The sequence below is a fragment of the Rhinatrema bivittatum genome, chromosome 5 (assembly GCF_901001135.1).
Source record: "Rhinatrema bivittatum chromosome 5, aRhiBiv1.1, whole genome shotgun sequence".
Lineage (NCBI taxonomy): Eukaryota > Metazoa > Chordata > Amphibia > Gymnophiona > Rhinatrematidae > Rhinatrema > Rhinatrema bivittatum.
Genome location: NC_042619.1, coordinates 19,180,081 through 19,204,031, shown reverse-complemented (window position 1 = coordinate 19,204,031; position 23,951 = coordinate 19,180,081). Strand labels below are relative to the sequence as shown.

Below are 23,951 nucleotides of genomic sequence, written 5' to 3'. Positions count from 1 at the left end.
CATCGCCGATGCCGGCCCTAGGGTCGATGCCGACCTCCGGGTCGATGCCGACTTCTCAGTCGATGCCAGCCATCGGGCCGATGCCGATAATTCAATCGATGCCGACTATCGAGTCGATGCCCTCCTCGATATCGATGCCATCATCGATCTCGATGCCGATGCCGGTGCCATCGTCGATCTCGATGCCGAGGACGACTGCAGCGTCTCCGCTAACAGCGCTCTCTATGCCGATGGAGGCGGCCTGCTGCTCTTCAGCGATACCGGCTGATCCAATGATTTCTACAGCTTCATCGTCGATACAGCTGTCAGAGCCATCGATGGAATCGACTATTTTACAAACCTCGATGTCCACAATGGCTTCCAGGCCTATCTCCTCATTGATTCCCATTTCCATGTTCTCTTTTCTAACTACAGCACTTCCAACTGCTGCACAAATAACACCACATTACACCCTAGCTCCGTCCAGAGCTCCAGGGCAGGGGAAAAAGGCATCAGGAAAGTCTAAGCACACATCCCTGCAGGCTCCAGAAGTTTCTTCTGAGAGAAGACTGCATGCAATGCTTACAAAAAGATATCAGGATCTTTTAGCTTCCTTGCCTTCACAGCCTGAGGAGGAAAGTGATGCCAGTGATGGTGCGCTGGACACCCAAGATCCTTTACAAGGACCATCTGGGATATCACCATCTAAAAGGCTGGACCATCATTCATACCAGCTCCCAACAGATACATGGTCAGATACACAATCGGAGCATTCTTCAGAGGATTTTTTTTATCAGAAGGTACTCCGCCTCAGGCCAAGAAACAATCCCCTCCTGAGGATTTATCCTTTGCTGCCTTCATCCAAGAGATGTCAGAATCCATCCCTTTTCAGCTCCAAGCGGAGAAGGATGAAAGACAGCAGACACTGGAGATACTACAATTTGTAGATCCCCCAAAACATAACCTGGCTATCCCAGTACATGAAGTGCTGCTGCAACTTCAACAAAGGATTTGGGAGCACCCGTGTACAACACCTGGAGTAAATCGTAGAGTGGACTCTACGTATTTAGTCCAAGCAGCCCCAGGGTTCGAGAAGCCACAACTGCCACACACCTCATTAGTTGTGGAATCTGCGCAAAAGAAGTCACGCAGGTCTAGAACGCACGCCTCTATCCCTCCAGGGAAAGATAACAGATTCCTAGACCTTATGGGACGGAAGATTTACCAGGGAGCGATGCTGAATTCTAAGATTGCTGCGTACCAGCTGTTTATGACGCAGCATCAAAGAAATCTGTGGAAGCAGATTGAGGAATTTCTCCCATCTCTACCTCAACAACAGCAAGAGGCAGCACAACAGATTGTGCAGAAGGGTCTGGATGCGGGCAAACATGAGGTGCGAGCGGCGTATGATGCGTTTGAGACTTCTTCCAGAATTGCAGCATCAGGCATCAGTGCATGAAGATGGGCCTGGTTGAAGGCTTCGGACTTATGTCCAGAAGTCCAGGATAAACTAGTGGACTTGCCTTGCCAAGGTGACAACTTGTTCGGAACAAAGGTGCAAGATGCCGTAACACAGCTTAGAGAGCACTCTGAAACGTTAAAGCAGCTCTCCACACTGTCCCATGATCCTACAACTCACCCTGCCCGCAGGCCGCCGCATAGAGACACCAGACGGCCTTTCTACAGGCCGAGGAGATATTACCCTCAGACCTCTAGACCACGCTCTACAAGGCCTCAACAACGGCCTCAGCAAAGACAGCAGAGAGCTGCAAGGCCGCAGCCTCCGCCCCAAACAGCTTCCACCTCTGGCTTTTGAAAGCAGTCCCGGAGAACAGAGCCAACCAAACCCCTTTCCAGATTTACCAGTAGGGGGAAGGATTTCCCAATTTTACAACGAATGGGAAAGCATCACCACAGATCAATGGGTCTTATCCATAGTTCATCAGGGTTACCACCTGGACTTCACAGCTCCCCCGCAGGAGTTTCCACCACAAAACTCCTATCTCGAACACAATCCTCAATTACAAATGGAATTATCTACTCTTCTGAAGGCAAAAGCTGTGGAACACGTACCACACTCACAGAAGGGAAGAGGATTCTATTCCCGATATTTCCTCATTCCAAAGAAAACCGGAGGACTTCGTCCCATTCTAGATCTCAGAAATCTCAACAAATTTCTAAAGAAAGAAAAATTCAGAATGGTATCATTAGGCACCATGCTTCCTCTCATACAAAGGGGGGATTGGCTTTGTTCTCTGGATCTCCAAGATGCTTATACTCACATACCTATATTCCCACCTCATCGCAAGTACCTAAGATTCAAGGTGGGACACCAGCATTTTCAATACAGAGTCCTACCATTCGGCCTCGCCTCAGCAACCAGAGTATTCACCAAATGCCTAGCAGTAATAGCAGGACATTTGCACAAACAAGGTGTTCATGTCTTCCCTTACCTAGACAATTGGCTGATAAAAAGCCAGTCGCACCAAGGAGCACTAACTTCTCTACGTTACACAATACAGTTACTTCACAGACTGGGTTTTCTCATAAACTATCAAAAATCCCACCTCCACCCGTCTCAACTGCTACAATACATAGGAGCAGAATTAGACACAAACCTTGCACAGGCTTTTCTTCCAGAAGATCGTGCTCAAACACTGTCCCGGTTGGCGTACTCCATGTCCATACAACCACAAGTGACAGCTCATCAGTTTCTCATCTTACTAGGCCACATGGCTTCAACGGTTCATGTTACTCCGATGGCAAGACTTGCCATGCGACTAACCCAATGGACTCTTCGCTCACAATGGATCCAAGCCATTCAACCACTTCACTCTCGCATCCAAGTAACCCACCAACTACGCTCGTCGCTACAATGGTGGATACTCAAGGACAATTTGCGCAAGGGCCTACCCTTCCAAAAACCGATCCCTCAGATAACTAACTACAGATGCATCCACCTTGGGATGGGGAGCTCATGTGAACTCTTTCCAAACGCTGAACTCTTTCCAAATGCAAGGAACTTGGACAAAACTCTAAGCCACTTATCAAATCAATTTTCTGGAACTTCGAGCTATACGTTATGCGCTGCATGCGTTCAAGGACTGCCTTTCACACAAGACTGTGCTAATCCAGACAGACAATACTGTAGCCATGTGGTACATCAACAAGCAGGGAGGTACGGGCTCGTATCTCCTTTGTCAGGAAGCGGCGCAAATTTGGGACTGGGCCTTGAACCAATCAATGTTCCTACAGGCCACTTATCTAGCAGGGATTCAAAATGTACTAGCAGACCGACTCAGTCGCCAGTTCCAACCACACGAATGATCTCTAAATCCCTCTATTGTGACCAAAATATTCCAACGTTGGGGACAACCAACAACAGACCTCTTTGCGTCGCATCTGAACCACAAAGTGGACAACTTCTGTTCTCTGCACAAACAGAAGAACCAACCAGCCAAGGACGCCTTTGCTCGCCCTTGGAACTCAGGCCTACTATATGCATATCCTCCAATACCGCTTATCACCAAGACGCTGGTGAAGCTACAGCAGGACAAGGGGTCCATGATTCTCATAGCCCCATATTGGCCTCGACAAGTATGGTTTCCCACACTGCTAGACCTCTCAATCAAGGATCCAATACGCCTGGGAGTGGCTCCCACTCTCATCACTCAGGATCAGGGCCGGTTGCACCATCCCAACCTTCAATCCCTATCCTTGACAGCATGGATGTTGAAAGCTTGATCTTGCAATCACTTAATCTCTCAACTAATGTTTCTCAAGTGCTTATAGCTTCCCGCAAACCTTCCACAAGAAAGAATTATTCTTTCAAATGGAAACGATTTACTTCCTGGTGCAAGCAAAACAATACGGATCCTTTCACTTGCCCCACAACTACTCTTCTAGATTATCTGTACTATCTCTCAGACTCTGGTCTTCAGACATCGTCAATCAGAGTACATTTGAGTGCAATCTCAGCTTATCATAACAAGATAGGAGATGCACCTATCTCCACACAACCTCTCGTCAGTAGATTCATGAGAGGTCTAACTCAACTTAAACCACCAATTCGGCCCCCAGCTACACAATGGGACCTAAATCTGGTCTTAACAGGTTTAATGCGTTCTCCCTTTGAACCCATAGATACCTGTGAACTTAAATTTCTCACATGGAAAACTATTTTCCTCATAGCCATTACATCAGCTAGGAGGGTTAGTGAATTACAAGCACTTGTCACATATGAACCTTATACAAAGTTTCTCCATGACAGAGTGGTTCTCCGAACACATCCAAAATTCCTTCCTAAGGTAGTTACGGAATTCCACTTAAATCAAACTATAGTTCTACCCACATTCTTTCCAAAGCCTCACTCTCATCAAGGCGAAAGAGCTTTGCACACTTTGGACTGTAAACGTGCATTGTCCTATTATTTGAATCGCACTACGTCCCTCAGAAAATCCAATCAGCTTTTTGTCTCTTATGACCCTAATAAGCCAGGTAAAGCAGTGGGAAAGCATACTCTATCCAATTGGTTAGCAGACTGCATACAATTTTGCTATACAAAAGCAGGCCTTCCTCTCCAAGGGCGAGTAAAGGCACATTCAGTACGAGCAATGTCAACCTCAGTAGCACATTTTCGTTCAGTACCAATCATTGACATTTGTAAAGCAGCAACATGGAGTTCCCTTCACACCTTTGCAGCTCATTACTGTTTGGACAAGGAAGGACGACAGGATTCAGCCTATGGACAATCTGTCTTAAAGAACTTGTTTCCAGTTTAATCCCAACTCCCTCTACATCCAGCCTACTGTGATCTTCGGCTGCATCATTTCCTCAAACATGCATAACTGCTAACTGCATGGACAATGACTCAGCCTCTAGCTTGCTAATCACCCATATGTGAGGACTAGCATCCTGCTTGTCCTGGGATAAAGCAAAATTGCTTACCTTGTAATAGGTGTTATCCCAGGACAGCAGGATGTAGTCCTCACGAAACCCACCCGCCACCCCGAGGAGTTGGGCATCAGACTTTATTTATATAATTTTTGGCTAACGCTTATTGCTACATACAAGACTGGAGTGAGACCCCTGTGGCAGGGAATATCATGGCATGCCGGGCATGCTCAGTAGCCTCAGGCAGCCAGTTAAAAGCTTCTAGAAACATGCCAGAAGTTTTCCCGCTTAAGGGCTCCGTGGATGACGTCACCCATATGTGAGGACTACATCCTGCTGTCCTGGGATAACACCTATTACAAGGTAAGCAATTTTGCTTTATGAGGCTTGCTCCACTTAAAACCTCCACTGTGCCCTCCTGCCCCTGCTTGGGACCTTAATGTGGTTTTGGGATGGCTCATGAAACCTCCATTTGAGCCTCTCCACTCCTGTGATCTCTGCTCTCTCACCTGAAAGGTAGTTTTTCTTCTTGCGATCATGTCCACTCGCATACAGGCTGATACAGTAAAAATCGTGGGAGAGCGGGCGAGTCAGAAAAAAAAATTTATTCAAATTAGGACCGCGGTAAAAAGAGGCGCTAGGGACACTAGCGCGTCCCTAGCGCCTCTTTTTGGACAGGAGCGGAGGCTGTCAGCGGGATTGACAGCCGATGATCAATTTTGCCGGCACCTGTTCTCAAACCAGCTGACAGCCATGGGTTCGGAAACCGGACACCAGCAAAATTGAGAGTCTGGTTTTCAACCCACGAGCTGATTTAAAACTTTTTTTTTTTAATTTTTGATTATTTTTAACTTTTGGGACCTCCGACTTAATATCACCATATTAACCAATCTATTATCCCGGTGCAGAGAGAAATTAATGCCTACTTTGGGTAGGCGCTAATTTCTGAAAGTAAAATGTGCAGCTTGGCTGCACATTTTACTTTCTGTATCGTGCGGGAATAACTAATAGGGCCATCAACATGCATTTGCATGTTGCGGGTGCTATTAGTTTCGGGGAGGGTTGGATGTGCGTTTGACAGGCTATTACCCCTTACTGAATAAGGGGTAAAGCTACGCGGCGAAAACGCGCGTCCAAACGCGGGTTAACAGTGCGCTCCGCCGGAGAACAGGCTCTGCATTCCTTGGAATGCAAACATGCCCTAGCCTTCTATCTAGACCGCATGTTGGCCCACAGGAAATCCACTCAATTGTTTTTTTCTTTCGACACCATCAAATTGGGAAATCCTGTGGGAAAGCAGACCCTCTCCTCCTGGTTAGCGGACTGTATTTCTTTTTGCTACCAGCAAGCAGGCATTCCGCTGCAAGACCGTGTGAAAGCACACTATCAGGGCCATGGCGACATCAGTAGCGCACCACCGTTCGGTGCCGCTTGCTGATATTTGTAAGGCTGCTACCTGGAGTTCTCTCCATACTTTTCGCAGCCCGTTATTGCTTAGATAAGGCTGGCAGACAACATTTCATCTTTGGCCAGTCTATTCTATGCAACCTGTTTCCAGCTTAACTTCCCAACATCCTTCCACCGACCCGTTCACGGTTCAGGATGCCATCCTAACCAAATTTCCACCCCTGTTGTGCCTGTTGCACGTATTTGGATGTATTTGGTGCTTTGCTCGGGTATCCTCAGCTCGGTACTCACCCATATGTGAGGACTAGCATCCTGCTTGTCCTGTGAGAAAGCAGAGTTGCTTACCTGTAACAGGTGTTCTCAGAGGACAGCAGGATGTTAGTCCTCACGAAACCCGCCTGCCACCCCGTGGAGTTGGGTTAGTTTATGTTTTATTTTTCGCACGTACTTTTTACTATAAGACAAGACTGAAGGGGGATCTCTGCTAGATGCAGGGTTAGTGCTATGCTGGGCATGCCCCGTAGGTGCCAGTCAAAGTTCTAGAAACTTTGACAAAAGTGTTCTGTGATTGGGCTCCATCCTGATGTCACCCATATGCGAGGACTAACATCCTGCTGTCCTGTGAGAACACCTGTTACAGGTAAGCAACTCTATCTTCTCTAAGTGCCCCTTTAATCCCTCGATCATCTAATGGTCCAACTGACTCCCTCGCAGGCTTTCTGCTTTGGATATATTTTAAGAAGTTTTTATTTCTACGGCCAACTTATTTTCAAATTCTCTTGTAGCCTGTATTATCAAGGTCTTACATTTAAACTTGCCAGTGCTTATAAGAAAATGCCATACTGGGTCAGATCAAGGGTCCATCAAGCCCAGCATCCCGTCTCTAACAGTGGTCAATCCAGGCCACAAGAACCTGGCAAGCACCCAAAAACCAAGTCCATTCTATGTCACTGTTGCTAGTAATAGCAGTGGCTATTTTCCAAGTCAACTTAATTAATAGCAGGTAATGGACTTATGCTTTATCCTATTTTCTTCTGTGGATCCTTCCTCCAATTTTTGAATGAAGATCTTTTGGCTAAAACAGCCTGTCACCTCACTTTTTAAACCATGTCGGTAATCATTTTGCCTTCCTTCCACCTTTCTTAATGTGTGGAATACTTCTGGACTGTGCTTCTAGGATGGTATTTTTTAAATTTTTATTTATTTATTTAAACAATGACACCTCTTGCACACTTTTTACCTTTGTGGCTGCTTCTTTCAGTTTTATTCAATTTTTCTCATTTTATCAAAGTTTCCCTTTTGAAAGTTTAGCACTAGAGCTGTGGATTTGCTTAATGTCCCCCTTCCAGTCATTAATTCAAATTTGATCATATTATGATCCTATTGCCAAGTGGCCCCACACGGTTACCTCTCACCAAATCCTGTGCTCCACTGAGAATTAGATCTAAAATTGCTCCCTCTTGTTGGTTCCTGAACCAATTGCTCCATAAAGCTGTCATTTATTCCATCCAGGAACTTTCTCTCTCTAGCATGTCCCGATGATACATTTACCCAGTAAATATTGGGGTAGTTGAAATCGCCCATTATTACTGCACTACCAATTTGGTTAGCTTCCCTAATTTCTCTTAGCATTTCACTGTCCATCTCACCATCTTGTCCAGGTAGACTGTAGTATACTCCTGTCACTATAGTCTTCCCCGACACACAAGGGATTTCTACCCATAAAGATTAGATTGTGCATTTAGTCTATTGCAGAATCTTTATCCTGTTGGACTCTATGCCATCCCGGACAAAGCGCAACCCTGCCCCCCAGATGCTCTTTTCTGTCATTGTGATATAATTTATACCTTGGTATAGCACTGTCCTATAGGTTATCCTCCTTTCACCATGTCTCTGAGATGTCAATTAAGTAAGGCTATGTCATCATTCACTGCTATACACTAATTCTCACAGAACAAGCAGGATGGTAGTCCTCACATATGGGTGACATCACAGGATGCAGCCCAATCACGGAACACTTTTGTGCCCAGCATGGCACTAAACCTGCAGCCAGCAGGGGTCCCCCTTCAGTCTTCTTTTTTCCATGCAGCAGTAGCCACGCGGGTTAAGGAGCTCCACAGAGATTCCTGACAGGAATTTTCCTCACGGAATTACTTAAAACTTTATACCCCACAAGGGTCCCCCTTTTGAATTTTTGCTTCTGCAGTACTCCAGTAAGTCCCTTACCCGTTTTCAGTCGATTCCTGTCGAGTTTGGCCCTTGTGGCCTACTGGCCGTCAACCACACCACGGCTCAATTTTTCAAAGGCCATGGCGTTGGGGTTCTGTCGGTGCCCTGACTGTACTCGCACCATGTCCATAACAGACCCCCCATAAGGTCTGTGTAATGTGCCTCGGGTGCGAGCATGTTCTGACTTGCACCAAATGTGCCTTAATGACACCAAAAGGTCTCAAAGCCAGAATGGAGAAAATGGAACTTCTCTTCCGTTCTCAAACTCAGACGCCATCTATTCCTTAGACGTCATCCGAACTGGCGCTGTTCACTTCGTGCCAGCATTGGGCACTGGCCGGTGACCATCCGGCGTCGATGACTTCCCGGCCATCGACCACCTCTACTCCCCCTCAAGATCGAGGGAATCGTAGAGAGAAGCATCGGCATAGACACCGAAAGCCTCGGACCATCGATGAAGGAAAATTGACTTCACCATAGTCTGAACCACCATCGAAGATACCCCGTCCAGAAAAGGCATCGACCCTTTCTGGGACCGGGTCACCGAGGCAACCCTTACCCGGACGGGTATTGGGAGCCGCGACTCCGCCTTTGACGGTGGTCCCTCCGGCTATGCCTCTGCCTCCTCCTCTCCTTCTGGAGCCGGGGCTGCTTGCTCCAGGTCTCCGTGAAGAGCTGGACCGGATGTTTCAGGAGGCCATCGATAAGGCGATGCACAGGTTCCAAGTTCCTCCGACGCAGACACCGGTGCCGATTGTGGAACAGACCACCAATCCCATTCTAGCAGCATTGGCACGGCTGTTCTCGAAGATGGAAGCGCTTATAGCCGCTTTTCCACCAATGGCTCCGGTGCCCTCTCCACTTAACTATCATCGGGAGGAGAAACACCGTTCCATCTTCCTCCATCGGGGTCCTGCCAATGCCTCAGCCATCGACATCACCGATCCATCCATTGATGCCCTCGATGCCTTCATCGGTGCCTCCAATACTTCCTTCGATGCCTTCAGAGCCTAGACCAGGACCTTCAGGAATACCTTCCTCCCATCCTTTTCAGGTTCCTAGAGGAACAGGTGCTGATCCCTATGCCACCTGGACTGACGATTAGTCTCCAGACACCAATGATTTACCATTACCACCTTCTTCTGCTGAAAGCAGGAAATGTTCTCCTCCAGAGGACTTGTCCTTCATAAATTTTGTGAAGGAAATGCCCGAGTTGGTTCCCTTCCAATTGCAGACTGAGCAAGATGATGGACACCAAATGATGGAGCTGTTACAACTCCTGGATGCTCCCAAGGAAATAACCTCCATCCCTATCCATCAGGTTCTTTTGGATCTTCTCAAAAAGAATTGAGAATACCTGGTTCAGTAGCTCCAATCAACTGAAAGGCAGATACCACTTACTTGGTCCAGTCAGCCCCAGGGTTCCAAAAACCTCAGCTGGATCACCAATCTGTGGTGGTAGAATCTGCCCAAAAGAGGGCACAATGCTCTAAACCCCACTCTTCCTTCCCACAGGTAAGGAGCAGAAATTCCTGGATGCCATTTGCCGGCGTGTCTTCCAGGGATCAATGCTCATCTCTCGGATCGCTTCTTACCAGCTCTATATGAACCAATATAATAGGGGTCTTATTAAAGCAGATACAGGACTTTGCAGAGTCCCTGCCTCAGCAATTCCAGGAACAGCTAGAAACCCTGGTTCACAAAGGTTTTGAAGTGGGGAAACATGAAATAAGGTCCTCTTACAATATCTTTGACACCGCTTCCAGGGTATCTGCAGCTGCTATCTCTGCAAGAAGATGGGCCTGGCTAAAGTCTTCGGACTTGCGCCCTGGAGTACAAGACAGATTGTCCGATCTGCCTTGCATAGGAGACAATCTGTTTGGTGAAAAGATCCAGCAGACGGTGGCAGAACTCAAAAAGCATCATGAGACCTTTCGCCAACTCTCTGATGCCTCCTGAGTATTCCTCTTAACAACCATTCAGGACGGACACTATAAAGTCATTCTTCCGTCCAAAGAAGTCCTATCCACCACCATCTAGAAGTCGTTCTATGAGACCTTTCCAGAAGGCCCAGTGTCTCGTCAACCTCGTAAGCAAACGCCGCAAGCAGCTCCTCAGCCGGGCCCTGCTTCCGTTTTTTTGTACTCCTGCATAGAGAGCAGCAGCCAGCTTCCACTGCCACAGATACCAGTGGGAGGTCGATTATGCCATTTCATCAACATCTAGCACACGATTGCTTCGGACCACTGGGTCCTTGCCATAATCTCTCAGGGTTATCACCTGAACTTTCTCTCTATCCCACTGGATTTCCCACCTTGGCAGACGTGGGGAACATTTGACCACTAACCACTCCTGGAAAAGGAGGTCTCCTTCCTCCTCCAGTCCAAAGCAAATGAACCAGTGCCCTACTCCTAAACAGGGCCTAGGATTCTATTCCCGGTACTTTCTAATCCCCCAAAAATCAGGAGACGTTCATCCAATTCTGGACCTGCGTGCCCTCAACAAGCACCTCCAACAAGAAAAGTTCAAGATTGTGACCCTGGGCTCCCTCCTTCCTCTTCTGCAAAGAGGAGACTGGCTCTGCTCTCTAGACCTCCAAGACGCGTATACACACATTGCGATAACTCATAAGAACATGCCATACTGGGTCAGACCAAGGGTCCATCAAGCCCAGCATCCTGTTTCCAACAGTGGCCAATCCAGGCCATAAGAACCTGGCAAGTACCCAAAAACTAAGTCTATTCCATGTTACCGTTGCTAGTAATAGCAGTGGCTAATTTCTAAGTCAACTTAATTAATAGCAGGTATGGACTTCTCCTCCAAGAACTTATCCAATCCTTTTTTAAACACAGCTATACTAACTGCACTAACCACATCCTCTGGCAAAAAATTCCAGAGTTTAATTGTGCGTTGAGTGAAAAAGAACGTTCTCCGATTAGTTTTAAATGTGCCACATGCTAACTTCATGGAGTGCCCCCTAGTCTATTATCCGAAAGCGTAAATATCTGATTCACATCTACCCGTTCTAGATCTCTCATGATTTTAAACACCTATCATATCCCCCCCTCAGCTATCTTCTCCAAGCTGAAAAGTCCTAACCTCTTTAGTCTTTCCTCATAGGGGAGCTGTTCCATTCCCCTTATTTTGGTAGCCCTTCTCCATACCTTCGACCAGAATTGTACACAGTATTCAAGGTGCAGTCTCACCATGGAGCGATACAGAGGCACACTGTATCTGGTGGGATATCTGGTGGGATAGAGTTCCACACTGTGGAACTCTATCCCACCAGATTGTATCTGGTGGGATATCTGGTGGCACACTGTATCTGGTGGGATATCTGGTGGTGATATCCCACCAGATGTATCTGGTGGGATATCTGGTGGGATAGAGTTCCACACTGTGGAACTCTATCCCACCAGATTTGCGACAGGAACCCTGCCTGCCCACATTCAGGAAAAGACTCAAAACGTGGCTATTCCTGAAAGCCTTTCCTGAACTAAACTGATCCTATTCCATTATTAACTAGGCGCTCAGACTTTGCCTTATTCATGGTAATTAATATCTCTACCGCATAATTAATATCCCTACCTCACAAGGACAATTCATTAATGCTTTAAGCACATTGACTGGCATTTACGTTCTCTCTATTTAATCCCCAGCTTCTTTTCCATGCTCCAAGTTGTATTACTCCCTTGTTTTATTGTAACTGCATACCTTAACCTTCTCTTGTTTAAAGTTTTTATCATTATTACTACAACTATTATTATTATTAAGATAAATGTTAGTTTTTTACCTTGTTTGTTACCTATCCACTTGTTAATTGTAAACCGACATGATGCGATATCTATTGCGAATGCCGGTATAGAAAAACTTAAAATAAAATAAAATAAATAAATTATGACATTTTCCGTTTTATTCACCATTCCCTAATATTTACCAACATTCTGTTTGCTTTTTTGACTGCCGCATCACACTGAACCGATGATTTCAATGTGTTATCCACTATGATGCCTAGATCTCTTTCTTGGGTAGTAGCACCTAATATGGAACCTAACATTGTGTAACTATGGCATGGGTTATTTTTCCCTATATGCATCACCTTGCACTTATCCACATTAAATTTCATCTGCCATTTTGATGCCCAATTTTCCAGTCTCACAAGGTCTTCCTGCAATTTATCACAATCTGCTTGTGATTTAACTACTCTGAACAATTTTGTATCATCTGCAAATTTGATTACTACTCGTATTTCTTTCCAGATCATTTATAAATATATTGAAAAGTAAGGGTCCTAATACTATCAGTACCGAGTGCTACCATTCGGCCTGGCATCTGCACCTCGAGTCTTCACCAAGTGCCTCGTAGTAGTAGCAGCCTTCCTCAGGACCCAAGGTGTTCACGTCTACCCCAATCTAGATGATTGGTTGATCAGGGCTCCCACTACTCAGCAAGCTGCTCTGTCCTCCCTACAACTCACCTTACACACTCCAAATTTTGCAAAATCCTGCTTAGTCCCATCTCAAACTTTGTCCTTCATAGGGGCAGATTTGGACACCTTTCAAGCAAAGGCTTTTCTGCCTCAACAGCGAGCTCTCACTTATTTCTCTCACACACTGGCAGCAGTCTCAACACAGCTCGACTGCACGTCACTTCCTCATCTGGCTGGGACACATGGCGTCCTCTGTACAGGTTACCCCGATGGCCCGCTTGGCCATGAGAGTCATGCAGTGGACTCTAAGGTCACAATGGACTCAATCCGTCCAACCACTATCGACCATTGTCCACATCACCGACCCACTCTGCCAGTCTCTGGCTTGGTGGAAAAAATCAGATCAATCTCCTACAAGGTCTGCCATTCCAGGCTCCAAATCCTCAAATTAGTTACCACCGATGTTGTCAACCTCGGTTGGGGAGCACATGTTGCCAATTGGCAAACCCAAGGAGTTTGGTCTCCAAAGGAAGCCAAACACCAAATCAATTTCCTGAAGCTATGAGCAATCAGATATGCTCTCAGGGTGTTTCGAGATTGCCTGTCCAACCAAATCGTCCTAATACAGACAGGCAACCAGATGGCCATGTGGTACATCAACAAACAGGGAGTAACGGGCTCCTACCTACTGTGCCAGGAAGCGGCACAGATATGGGCGGAGGCCCTCTCCCACTCTATGTACCTCAAGGCCACCTACTTGCCGGGAGTGGACAATGTGTTGGTGGACATGCTGTCGCGCCTTTCAACCGCACGAGTGATCCCTTGACCCTACAGTGGCAGACTCAATATTCCAACGCTGGGGTTATCCTCGCATAGACCTCTTTGCGTCGCCTCAAAACCGCAAAGTAGAGAACTTTTGCTCTCTCTCGCAGCCAACACTCGCAACCAAGAGATGTGGTTCTCCCTCTTATGGGCGCCCAGTCTCCTATATGCATTCCCTCCACTTCCACTTCTCTCGAAGACTCTCATGAAGCTATGTCAGGACAAGGGAAGCATGATCCTGATAGCACCTCACTGGCCGCGCCAAATGTGGTTTCCAATCCTTCGGGACCTCTCCATTCGCAGGCACGTTCCCTTGGGAAAGGACCCGCTTCTGATCACTGAGAGTGACGGGTGCCTATGCCACCCCAATCTTCAGGCTTTGTCCCTGACTGCCTGGATGTTGAAAGGTTAATTCTTCAGCCACTTAACCTTTCGGAGCCAGTTTCCCGTGTCCTGATTGCTTCACGGAAGCCTTCCACGAGAAAATCTTATCTTTACAAGTAGAACAGGTTTATATCATGGTGTTCCTCTCAGTCCCTTGATCCCTTTACCTGTTCCACCACGAAGTTTCTAGACTCTCTCTCTGGCACTTGTCAGAATCAGGTCTAAAAACTTCCTCCATCAGAATGCATGTCAGTGCGGTGGCAGCCTTTCATAAAGGTGTCGGGGATGTTCCTATTTCCGTACAACTCCTTGTAACACGATTTTTAAAGGGCTTGCTCCACCTCAAGCCTCCACTGCGACCTCCAGCCCCTTCTTGGGACAGCTCATGAAACCACCATTTGAGCCTCTCCAATCCTGTGATCTTTGATATCTCACATGGAAAGTGATCTCTCTTTTGGCAATCACATTACAGGTCCTAGTTACTTATCCACCTTACGCTAAATTTCTGCACAACCGCATACTACTCTGCACTCACCCTAAGTTTTTACCTAAGGTAGTATCGGAGTTTCATATCAATCAATCCATTATACTACCACCCACCTTCTTTCCCAGGCCCCATTCTAATCCAGGAGAACAGGATCTGCATACCCTTGACTGTAAACGGGCTCTAACGTTCTATCTAGACCTTACAGCTGCCCACAGGAAGAGCACTCAATTGTTTCTTTCCATTCCATCAAATTGGGGCAGCCTATAGGTAAGCAGACTCTCTCCTCCTGGTTAGCGGACTGCATATCCTTTTGCTATCAACAAGCAGGCATTCCACTTCAAGACTGTGTGAAAGCACACCGTCAGGGCCATGGCAACTTCAGTAGCACACCTACGCTCTGTACCACTCCCTGACATTTGCAGGGCTGCCACCTGGAGTTCTCTCCATACCTTTACAGCCCACTATTGTTTAGACAAGGCTGGAAGACAAGATTCCATCTTCGGCCAATCAAACCTATTTGCAACTTGATGTACCAACACCCTTTCACCTGCCCATTAGGGTTCAAGATGCCCTCTACCAAATTCCACCCCAGTTGTTGTGCCTGTTGCATGTCTTTGGGTACATTTGGTGCATACTCTGACATCCTCAGCTCGGTACTCACCCATATGTGAGGACTACCATCCTGCTTGTCCTGTGAGAAACCAAATGTTGCTTACCTGTAAAAGGTGTTCTCCACAGGACAGCAGGATGTTAGTCCTCACGAAACCCCCGCCCGCTACCCTGCGGTGTTGGGTTAGTTACGTTTTCTTATTTTATTTTTTGGCACTTCCTATAGCTTTAGACAAGACTGAAGGGGGACCCCTGCTGGCTGCAGGTTTAGTGCCATCCTGGGCATGCCCAGTAGGTACCAAAGTTCTAGAAACTTTGACAAAAGTGTTCCGTGATTGGGCTCCATCCTGTGATGTCACCCATAATTGAGGACTAACATCCTGCTGTCCTGTGGGAACACCTGTTACAGGTAAGCAACATTTGCTGTCTCCCATCTTACTTCTTAGATTTCTGGCATTAGCATACAAACATTTCTAAGTTTATTTAATTCTGCTTTCTAATTGATAGGGATAAATTAGAAATTTTTAGCTCAGGTGAGTTTTTAGTTACTGGTCCTTGGACTACTTTTCTTATTACTGGAACCTCACTGTCGGGATGCCCTAATTCTAATGCATCATTAGTATCCTTTGAAAATACTTCCCTCTGAATCTTGCGCTGCTGTCAGCTTTCCCCTTTGTTCTAGTTTTAAAGCTGCTCTATCTCCTACTTAAAGGTTAGCACCAACAGTCTGGTTCCACCCTGCTTAAGATGGAGCCCATCCCTTTGGAAAAGACCCCCACTTCCCCACAAAACTGAATCCCTCTTCCTTGCACCATCGTCCCATTCACACATTGAGACTCCTGAGCTCTGCCTGCCTCTGGGGACCTGTGCGTGGAACAGGGAGCATTTCAGAGAATGCTACCCTGGAGGTTCTGGATTTAAGATTTCTACCCGAGCCTAAATTTGGCTTCCAGAACCTCCCGCCCACATTTTCCTATGTCATTGGTGCCTACAAGTACCAATACAGCTGGCTCCTCCACAGCACTGTCTAAAATCCTATCTAGGTGGTGTGAGGTACGCTCCCTTCGCACCAGGTAGGCATGTTACTAGGAGATCCTCACGCCCACCAGCCACCTACATTCCTAATAATCGAATCTCCAACTATGACGGCTGACCTAACCCTTCCCTCCTGGGCAGCAGCCCTTCGAGACATCATCGGTGCAAAAGGACAATGCACCACCTCGAGAGCAGGTGCTTGCTACAGGATTCTTTCCTGCTGCAACAGGTTGATGCTCTCTGATCATGAGACTTTCTTCCTCCAAGGCAGTACTAGGGCTGCCAGTCTGAAGTTGGGACTTGGCTATGTCCCTGAAGGTCTCATCTATATACCTCTCTGTCTGCCTCAGCTCCTCCAGGTCTGCCACTCTAGCCTCCAGAGATCAGACTCGTTCTCAAGAGAAAGGAGCTCTTTGCATCGGATGCACAGGTACAACTTCTCACCGGCAGGTAAAAAAAATCATACGTGACACTCAATGCAAAAGACTGGGAAGCCCCCCTCTTGCTGCCTTCATCTCAAATTTGTTCAGTTCCTAGTTCAGTTTTAGGTTGCTATGGGAGTAGGAATGTGTCTAATTAGTGAATTCACTGTCTGGTAGTGGCCTACAGGGAATGATCAAACTCTCAATAAGGTGTGGGGAATTCGTGAAGTTAAAAGGCTGATTTGATGGGGGTTTTTTTATGTGAAAGTGGCACCTGCCTATAAATTAAAGGATGAGCTAGGGGTGGGAAACACAAACACTAACTTCTGTTTATTAGCTAGGGTTGTGCATCGGGTGCCCGATTGTTTACCCTTTTGTAACAAATAAACTGTTTTTTGTTAGTGCGCACTAAGCCGAAAAATGATTTTTCATGAAAAATTGGGGAAAATGTGATCATTTTTCCATTTAACTGATATATGAATTAAGAAATATTGTACGATATTTTAGTCATAAAAACGATTCACATCCTTATTAGCTACCTTACTATTAAAAGCACAAACACACTAAATAATATACCCCAATAATTTACTTCTCCCCAATACTAAAAAAAAAATATATATATATAAATTTCCCCAAGCAAAGCTTACTGATTCCTTTCAGCCAGCAGCAAGGTGATCCTCTCAGTGCTCCCACTGGATTGGGGGTTCAAAAACATCATAGATTGAACTAGCAAAAGGTTTTCCATACTCCTGACCCTAGTCCCACCAGTGCTTCTAGTCTGTTATGCTTCTCTTAAGGAAGAATTCAGCTTGGAGAAGAGACAGCTGAGGGGAGATATGATAGAGGTCTTTAAGATCATGAGAGGTCTTGAACAAGTAGATGTGAATCGGTTATTTACACTTTCAATTAATAGGACTAGTGGGCATTCCATGAAGTTAGCAAGTAGCACATTTAAGACTAATCAGAGAAAATTCTTTTTCACTCAACTCACAATAAAGCTCTGGAATTTGTTGTCAGAGGATGTGGTTAGTGCAATTAGTGTAGCTGGGTTTAAAAAAGGTTTGGATAAGTTCTTGGAGGAGAAGTCCATTAACAGCTATTAATCAAGTTTACTTAGGGAATAGCCACTGCTATTAATTGCATCAGTAGCATGGGATCTTCTTAGTGTTTGGGTAATTGCCAGGTTCTTGTGGCCTGGTTTGGCCTCTGTTGGAAACAGGATGCTGGGCTTGATGGACCCTTGGTCTGACCCAGCATGGCAATTTCTTATGTTCTTCTTCTTCTAAGAATGTCCCTTCTGCAGAATATGATTTGATTTATATTCTGCTTTTTTAGGCACTTCAAATTGGATTACATTCAGGTACTGTAAACATTTCCCTATCCTAAGAGGATTTATAATCTAAAGTTTGTACCTGAGGCAGTGGAGGATGAAGTGGGATTTGAACCCTGGTTTTGCCTGGTTCACAGCCCACTGCTCACTAGGCTACTCCTCCAGCTCTTGGGCACCTCATTTTGCATATGAAGGCAGAGCAACACTGCAGAGAACAGGAGGGGAGGGGCTGGAGTGCTACTCTCTCTCCTCCAAACCCTCCTCTCCTGTCCTCACAGCTGCTGATTGCAGCAGAAACAAGAGGGAGGGCCTGGAGCAAGGGGCAGAGATACTATCCTGCTCATCCCCTCCCCTCCTACTTGAAACACAAAGCAGCAAAGGTGGAGCTGACAAAACAGCAAAGAAACAGTCTGCTTCCTACAGCAGCCCTGCACCCCAGCTCTTCCTTTTGCTGTCCGGAGGCAAGAAGCTGAACCAAACAGCAGATCACTGTGTTCACAGGACATGGAATTCAGCTAACGACAGAGGGCGTGAGAACTGCATCCAGCACTCCCATTTAGGCCAGGATGATCGTGGTGAGGGAACAGGGTGAATACTGAAAGGGGATGCCAGTGTGAATATTATGTTAGAGTTGTAAATGCTTGGGGGAGAGTGGTGTAAGGTGGGTAAATGCTTGGGGGGGGGGGGGGAAGAGTTGAGGAGGGAAATGATTGCTGGGAGGGGTCTGAATGCTAAGGACCAGCACAAGAAGCAGCAGCAGGCTGGGAGGATGGGGCAAGTTCACCTTCCTCCCTGCGGATTGGACTGTCTGGCACCTTATTCCTCTCCAAGGGGGCACAAGAGAGGCTGGGAAAGGGTTAGAAGAGGTTTAAAAGAGCTGGCATAAGGACAGGAGAGAAGTAAGAGCCAGAAGGAGAGGGCATCTATGAAAAAGCCAGATGGTGATGGGGGATGAGCACACCAGATATGACAACAGAATGCATGTACAGCGTTGCTCTCTGCTTCAACGGATGGGGAAATGTGGAAGAGAGGATTTACATTCAGACAACATCCAACAAGGCACTGATCTGTGCTGTCTGGGTAAACAAGCATCGGGGTAACTTGCTTGATGTGGCGGTTACTACCCTTAACCATAAGCCTTATGCTCACCTTTGATGCAACGCCAACATTGCTCTCTGCATCAATGACAGGGGATGGCAGGAAATTTGAGTCAGTTACCAACAAGGGCCCTGTGGTTGGTGAAACAGATAAGTATGGGAAAATAAGTGTGGAAGCTTGTTGGGCAGACTGGATGGACCGATTGGTCTTTTTCTACCTCATATCTCTGTTTCTATGTAACTGTGCATGAGAGAACCAGACGTGGTTAAGAGGGTGGAGGACAGCAGAGAGAAATGCTTAGGTAGAAGGTGAAACTGTGGTGGGACTAGAGGAATATTAGTGCGAGGCTGAGAAGGGTACAGGAAGCTTTATATTAGGGCTGCTGAGCACCCTTTGGCATTCTTGGGGATGGTGAAGCAGGTTATGCTGGGGCTGGGGGGGATGGAGCATGGGAGCGAGAAAATGAAATGCTAGGCAGAGACTGGTGGAGACAGGGTGGGAGGACTGGAAATGGAATGTGCTTGAGAGGTATTGAGAGACATATTGTTAGGGATTAAGGGAAGGGCAGGGCAGGTGGATACACTGGTCCACTTTGGCCTAGAGTGCTTCAAAAGGGCAGTGAAATGCCCCCCCCCCCCCCCCCCCCCCCCCCCCCCCCCCCCCCCCCCCCCCCCCCCCCCCCCCCCCCCCCCCCCCCGCAATGGTCAAAAGTGAGGGTCTTTTGTACCTTTCTGATTGGTTGACTCTTGGTGAAATGTTGGCCACCCCTTAGGTTAGACATTAGGACAGTCAAGCGCTACAGCAAGTTAACTACAGGGGTGGTGGCAGAAGCTCTGTCAGAGGGGTTTAAGGTCCCATTAAAACAGATGAAGAGATTGTACTTCTACCCAAAATGCACTGAGACAGACCAGAAATTAGATAAGCATGAAATCATCCAGCATGACTATAACAAAACTATCAAAATATAAAATCTTAGGACAAAAAAAGGATTATGCAAGACTAAGGTAAAAAATGAGGGAGGAATGGATTCGGTGAGCAGTTTGTTTTACAGGATTCTCACCTGCATCATTTCCAGCTCCAGATTACAGGCTTCTTCTAAGTCTGAACCAACCTTTCTGACCCAGATCTGGACTTCAGTGGAAGCTGGCAGCTTAGCACTTATCCCTGCTCCAGCATGCAGAGCAGACATTTTTAGTAACCAGTGGTGAATCACCATAGACAAAATAAAATAAGGAAACTGTCTTCATCCCTTTCCCATTGCATTTCCTCATATCCACCCACCCCTCGTTTCTTGGACAGGACTTAATTTAGCAAGAATTTTCTCCTCACAAAGAGGTCGATGCAATATCATGTGTGCAAAAAAAACCCAAACAAACCAGGCATTCAACCTGGATGCACTCGCACATCCCCTCCCATGAGCATTTCGATGTAATACTCAAATTGAGCTAGCGGGCTAAAAAGGGACACACAAATTGCACATCCCTTTGCCTGCATGGCACCGAGCATCCAGGAGATGTGGCTGGGGGCAGGTGAGGAAAACAATTTTCACAGCGTCTGGTTTCCCAACCTGTGCAGAGCCACGGGTCAGGAACACAGACACTCGTAAATTGAGCTTCCGTGGTTCCTCCTGCTTAGTATCACAAGGATATTAAATAGGACAAAGCACAGAAAAGCAGTATTATTTTTGCTTTTCTGAGCATGGCTTGGGGTGCCTCAAAACGTTACAGCAGCTCGGTGGTGGTGGTGGTAATATTTGAGGGTTAAAATGTGCACTTCTGGCGGGTTTTTTTGTACACACACACACCGGGAGTACGAGCTCATAGCTTCACAAACATGGTATTTACATATGATGAGTGCTATTAACTATGCACCAGTATGGACGCACCAATCCCAATCCTGCATTCAGCGTAGACCTAGCACATCCAACCACAAGTTTAATGCTGCACTGAGCTCAGCGCCCAATATTGTATCGGCCCCAAAACATCCTTATACAGCATAAGGCAAAGGTTAACCACCTCGAATCCAGACTCCATCTTCAGCCAAATTTGAATCTTGCAATTTGAATTTGTGCTAATGTAAAGGATTTGCAGTCTACAAACATACATTCAAACTTGGTTAAAAAAAACAGAAAAACTCCAAATTTTGAACTTAAAAGTTGTGACGGCCCCTTTATCCCATTCATTCATAGCCTTTAACACCTGCCTCCCACCCCCAGCTAGCGTTTCTAAATTCTGGTTCCACCTGCCCTTTTTGATTCTGACATAGCACAACCAGGGTTAAGAAACTTCAGGGGAGCAGTACCAAGTATTGCTTCTACCGTGTTTCCCCGAAAATAAGACAGTGTCTTATATTAATTTTTGCTACCAAAGATGCACTAGGCCTTATTTTCAGGGGATGTCTTATTTTTCCATGAAGAAGAATTCACATATATTGTTGAACAAAAAAATGAACATTTATTATATTCTGAATAGTTGTCTGGTTATGCTGGTTTGTGATGACAACTAACTGTGAATCGTGCAGGGTAAAAAAATCACAGCTGCATGCTCTGGTGTTCTGTGTGACGGGCATGCTCCCAAATAAAAAACTTTGCTAGGTCTTACTTTCGGGGGAGGTCTTATATTTAGCAATTCAGCAAAACCTCTACTAGGTCTTATTTTCAGGGGATGTCTTATTTTCGGGGAAACAGGGTATTGGATATAGTCTGATTTGGTGCAAGTTAGCCATTGCCACAGCGCCAGTCAACCCACAGGCTCAGAACGGATGCAATGACAGTCATCTTATAATTAGAGAGCTACCTAATGGGGCAGCATGCTGAGAGGCAGTGACCCAATCTGCTCCTGTGCTGCAAGAGACAGACAGCAGGCATGGGACGTTGCACCTGCCCCCATGGCTCAGGCTGCAGAGGTTCGTTCCAGCCCATCCCAGAATGTCATGGTTCTGGGTCAGCAGACCGCAGTGTGGTACGAAGGACGCTGGGGGATGGTAAACCATATAAGCCAGGCTCCAGCGCTGCTCCCTGCTTCAGTCTGCACAGTACAGGGCCTGGTGGAGGTGTTTCTGGGAGGGTGGAGAGTCCAGGAGAGGAAGACCGTAGATGGACAGCTACACCTGCTGGTTTTGCCCTCAGTCTAGTACCTGCACAGGGCAAAGCACAGAAACTTGCACGCGCAACTCAAAACAGGCCGATCCAATACAGCACGCTCAGCCGAGTGCACTATGTAACCCATGGTTGGACGAGCATCCACAACCCCTTACCATAAGGGGATTAGTACGTCCACTCGTCACATGCGAATGCTGCTGCTGAGGCTATTAGCTATTCTCCCCAGATCAAAAAAAAAAAAAGTGTGCCTGACCCGCACATTTTTGCCCTCAGAAATCAGGTGCTAAATTTCCGAGCAGCCCAAAAAAAAAAAGTGTACAGAAAAGCAGAAAATATTGCTTTTCTGTACATCCTCCAACTTAATATCATGGTGATGTTAAGTCAGAGGAACCAAAAGGTTTAAAAAAAAGTGTGCCGGCAGTCAGGTTAGGAAGAGGGAGACTCAAGCAAGGAGCATCTGTTTTCCTAACCCGCTGAGGGCCAGCTCTCCTGCTGCCATTGTCACGTGCCCAGGAGAGGTGGCTGGGCACATGTTAGAAAAGCAGGCGCTTGACACTGAGCACCCGTTCCACGCAGCTTTATTGGATCAAGCTATAGGCTGGCTGACTTTGAAACACAGGCCCCCCAGCTCGTCTCTTTGAAAACCTGCACAAAGTATGCAGGATAAGGCCACCAGCAGAGCTCCCCGCCACACTGGCTGGTTGAAAACTACCCCCAAACCACTGGAAAGGCAGCACAGAGCAGCAGGTTATAGCCACAAGCCGAGGGAACAGGAAAGCTGTTCCAGCTGCTTCTGTTGGTGCTGCACAGTGAATTTCGCTTCTACAGCGGTTATGGCTGGCTCCTTACACATACTTAAAGCTTAGGAAGGGCTGGTCCAGTGGCATCAATCACTGGACGGTCGAGAGAGCCTAGTGTCCATATAAGAGGACTAGCCCTGCAGTGACCACGGCCAAAGCCCAGGACAAGTCATCGCTTTTTAAACCGGGCAAGCTTAGCATTTTGGATAAACATTTCAGTAAGAGCAAAAGGCCCTTCACTACCTTTTACTCTTAAGGCCCAGATGAGCAAGGCAATCATGACAAGTCCATTCCAAGACGCTGCCAAGGAGTGGAAGGGAGGCAACTACAGAACCCGGACCAAAGCTTGTGTTAATTTACAAGAGGTGTTTTCCTGGAGGCTTCCACTCTGCACCTACAAAACATAAAAGACAGCAGCGCTTTTCAGGTAGCACGTGTTTTAGAGACCGGTACAATACTTTCTGCAGGGAAGCACAGACAGCAGGAGAAGACAGATGTGCACAGTCCTCTGCCTGTCCCAGTGGCAGTAGCTCAGATAACTCCTACCCCAAGTATGCAGAGATCTTTCTGCAGAGGGGCCAGGTTAATTTGAGAATCCTAGGACATCTTTGGCAATTTCAACCATTCAGTTACAGAACGAAAACAAAAGGGGGGGGAGGGAGAGAGAGAAGGCAACCAGAACCCACCTCGGGCTCCATTACAAACGAGTGCAACAGCTGGATGACAATTTGCCAAACAGAAAAATACCAGAACCTGCATTTAGCTCACCGTTACATTTCTCAGACTCAAAAAGAAAAGAACTGCTGGCAATATTTAAAATATATATCCATTAAAAAAGAATTACATTTTTCTCTCTTTATTTTACAATCCAGTTAAGGAGCATAATGTTTCAGTAATTGCAGTAAGTAAAGAAAAGTGCAATTCTAA

At 46.6% G+C, this 23,951-nt stretch overlaps 1 protein-coding gene across 2 annotated transcripts in view; it reads right to left on the bottom strand.

Moving 5' to 3' along the window:
- RNF169 (ring finger protein 169) overlaps nt 1-23,951 on the bottom strand; it is a 139,742-nt gene that overhangs the window by 47,493 nt on the left and 68,298 nt on the right. The window contains exon 7 of one of the 2 annotated variants that reach the window (XM_029602094.1): nt 22,743-23,418. The exons of the other annotated variant lie outside the window; for it this stretch is intronic. Within the exon in view, the coding sequence (XP_029457954.1) occupies nt 23,381-23,418 (38 nt within the window). The 3' untranslated portion in view covers nt 22,743-23,380. Of the gene's footprint in view, nt 1-22,742; nt 23,419-23,951 lie in introns of those variants that run through there. 2 annotated transcript variants of the gene reach the window in all.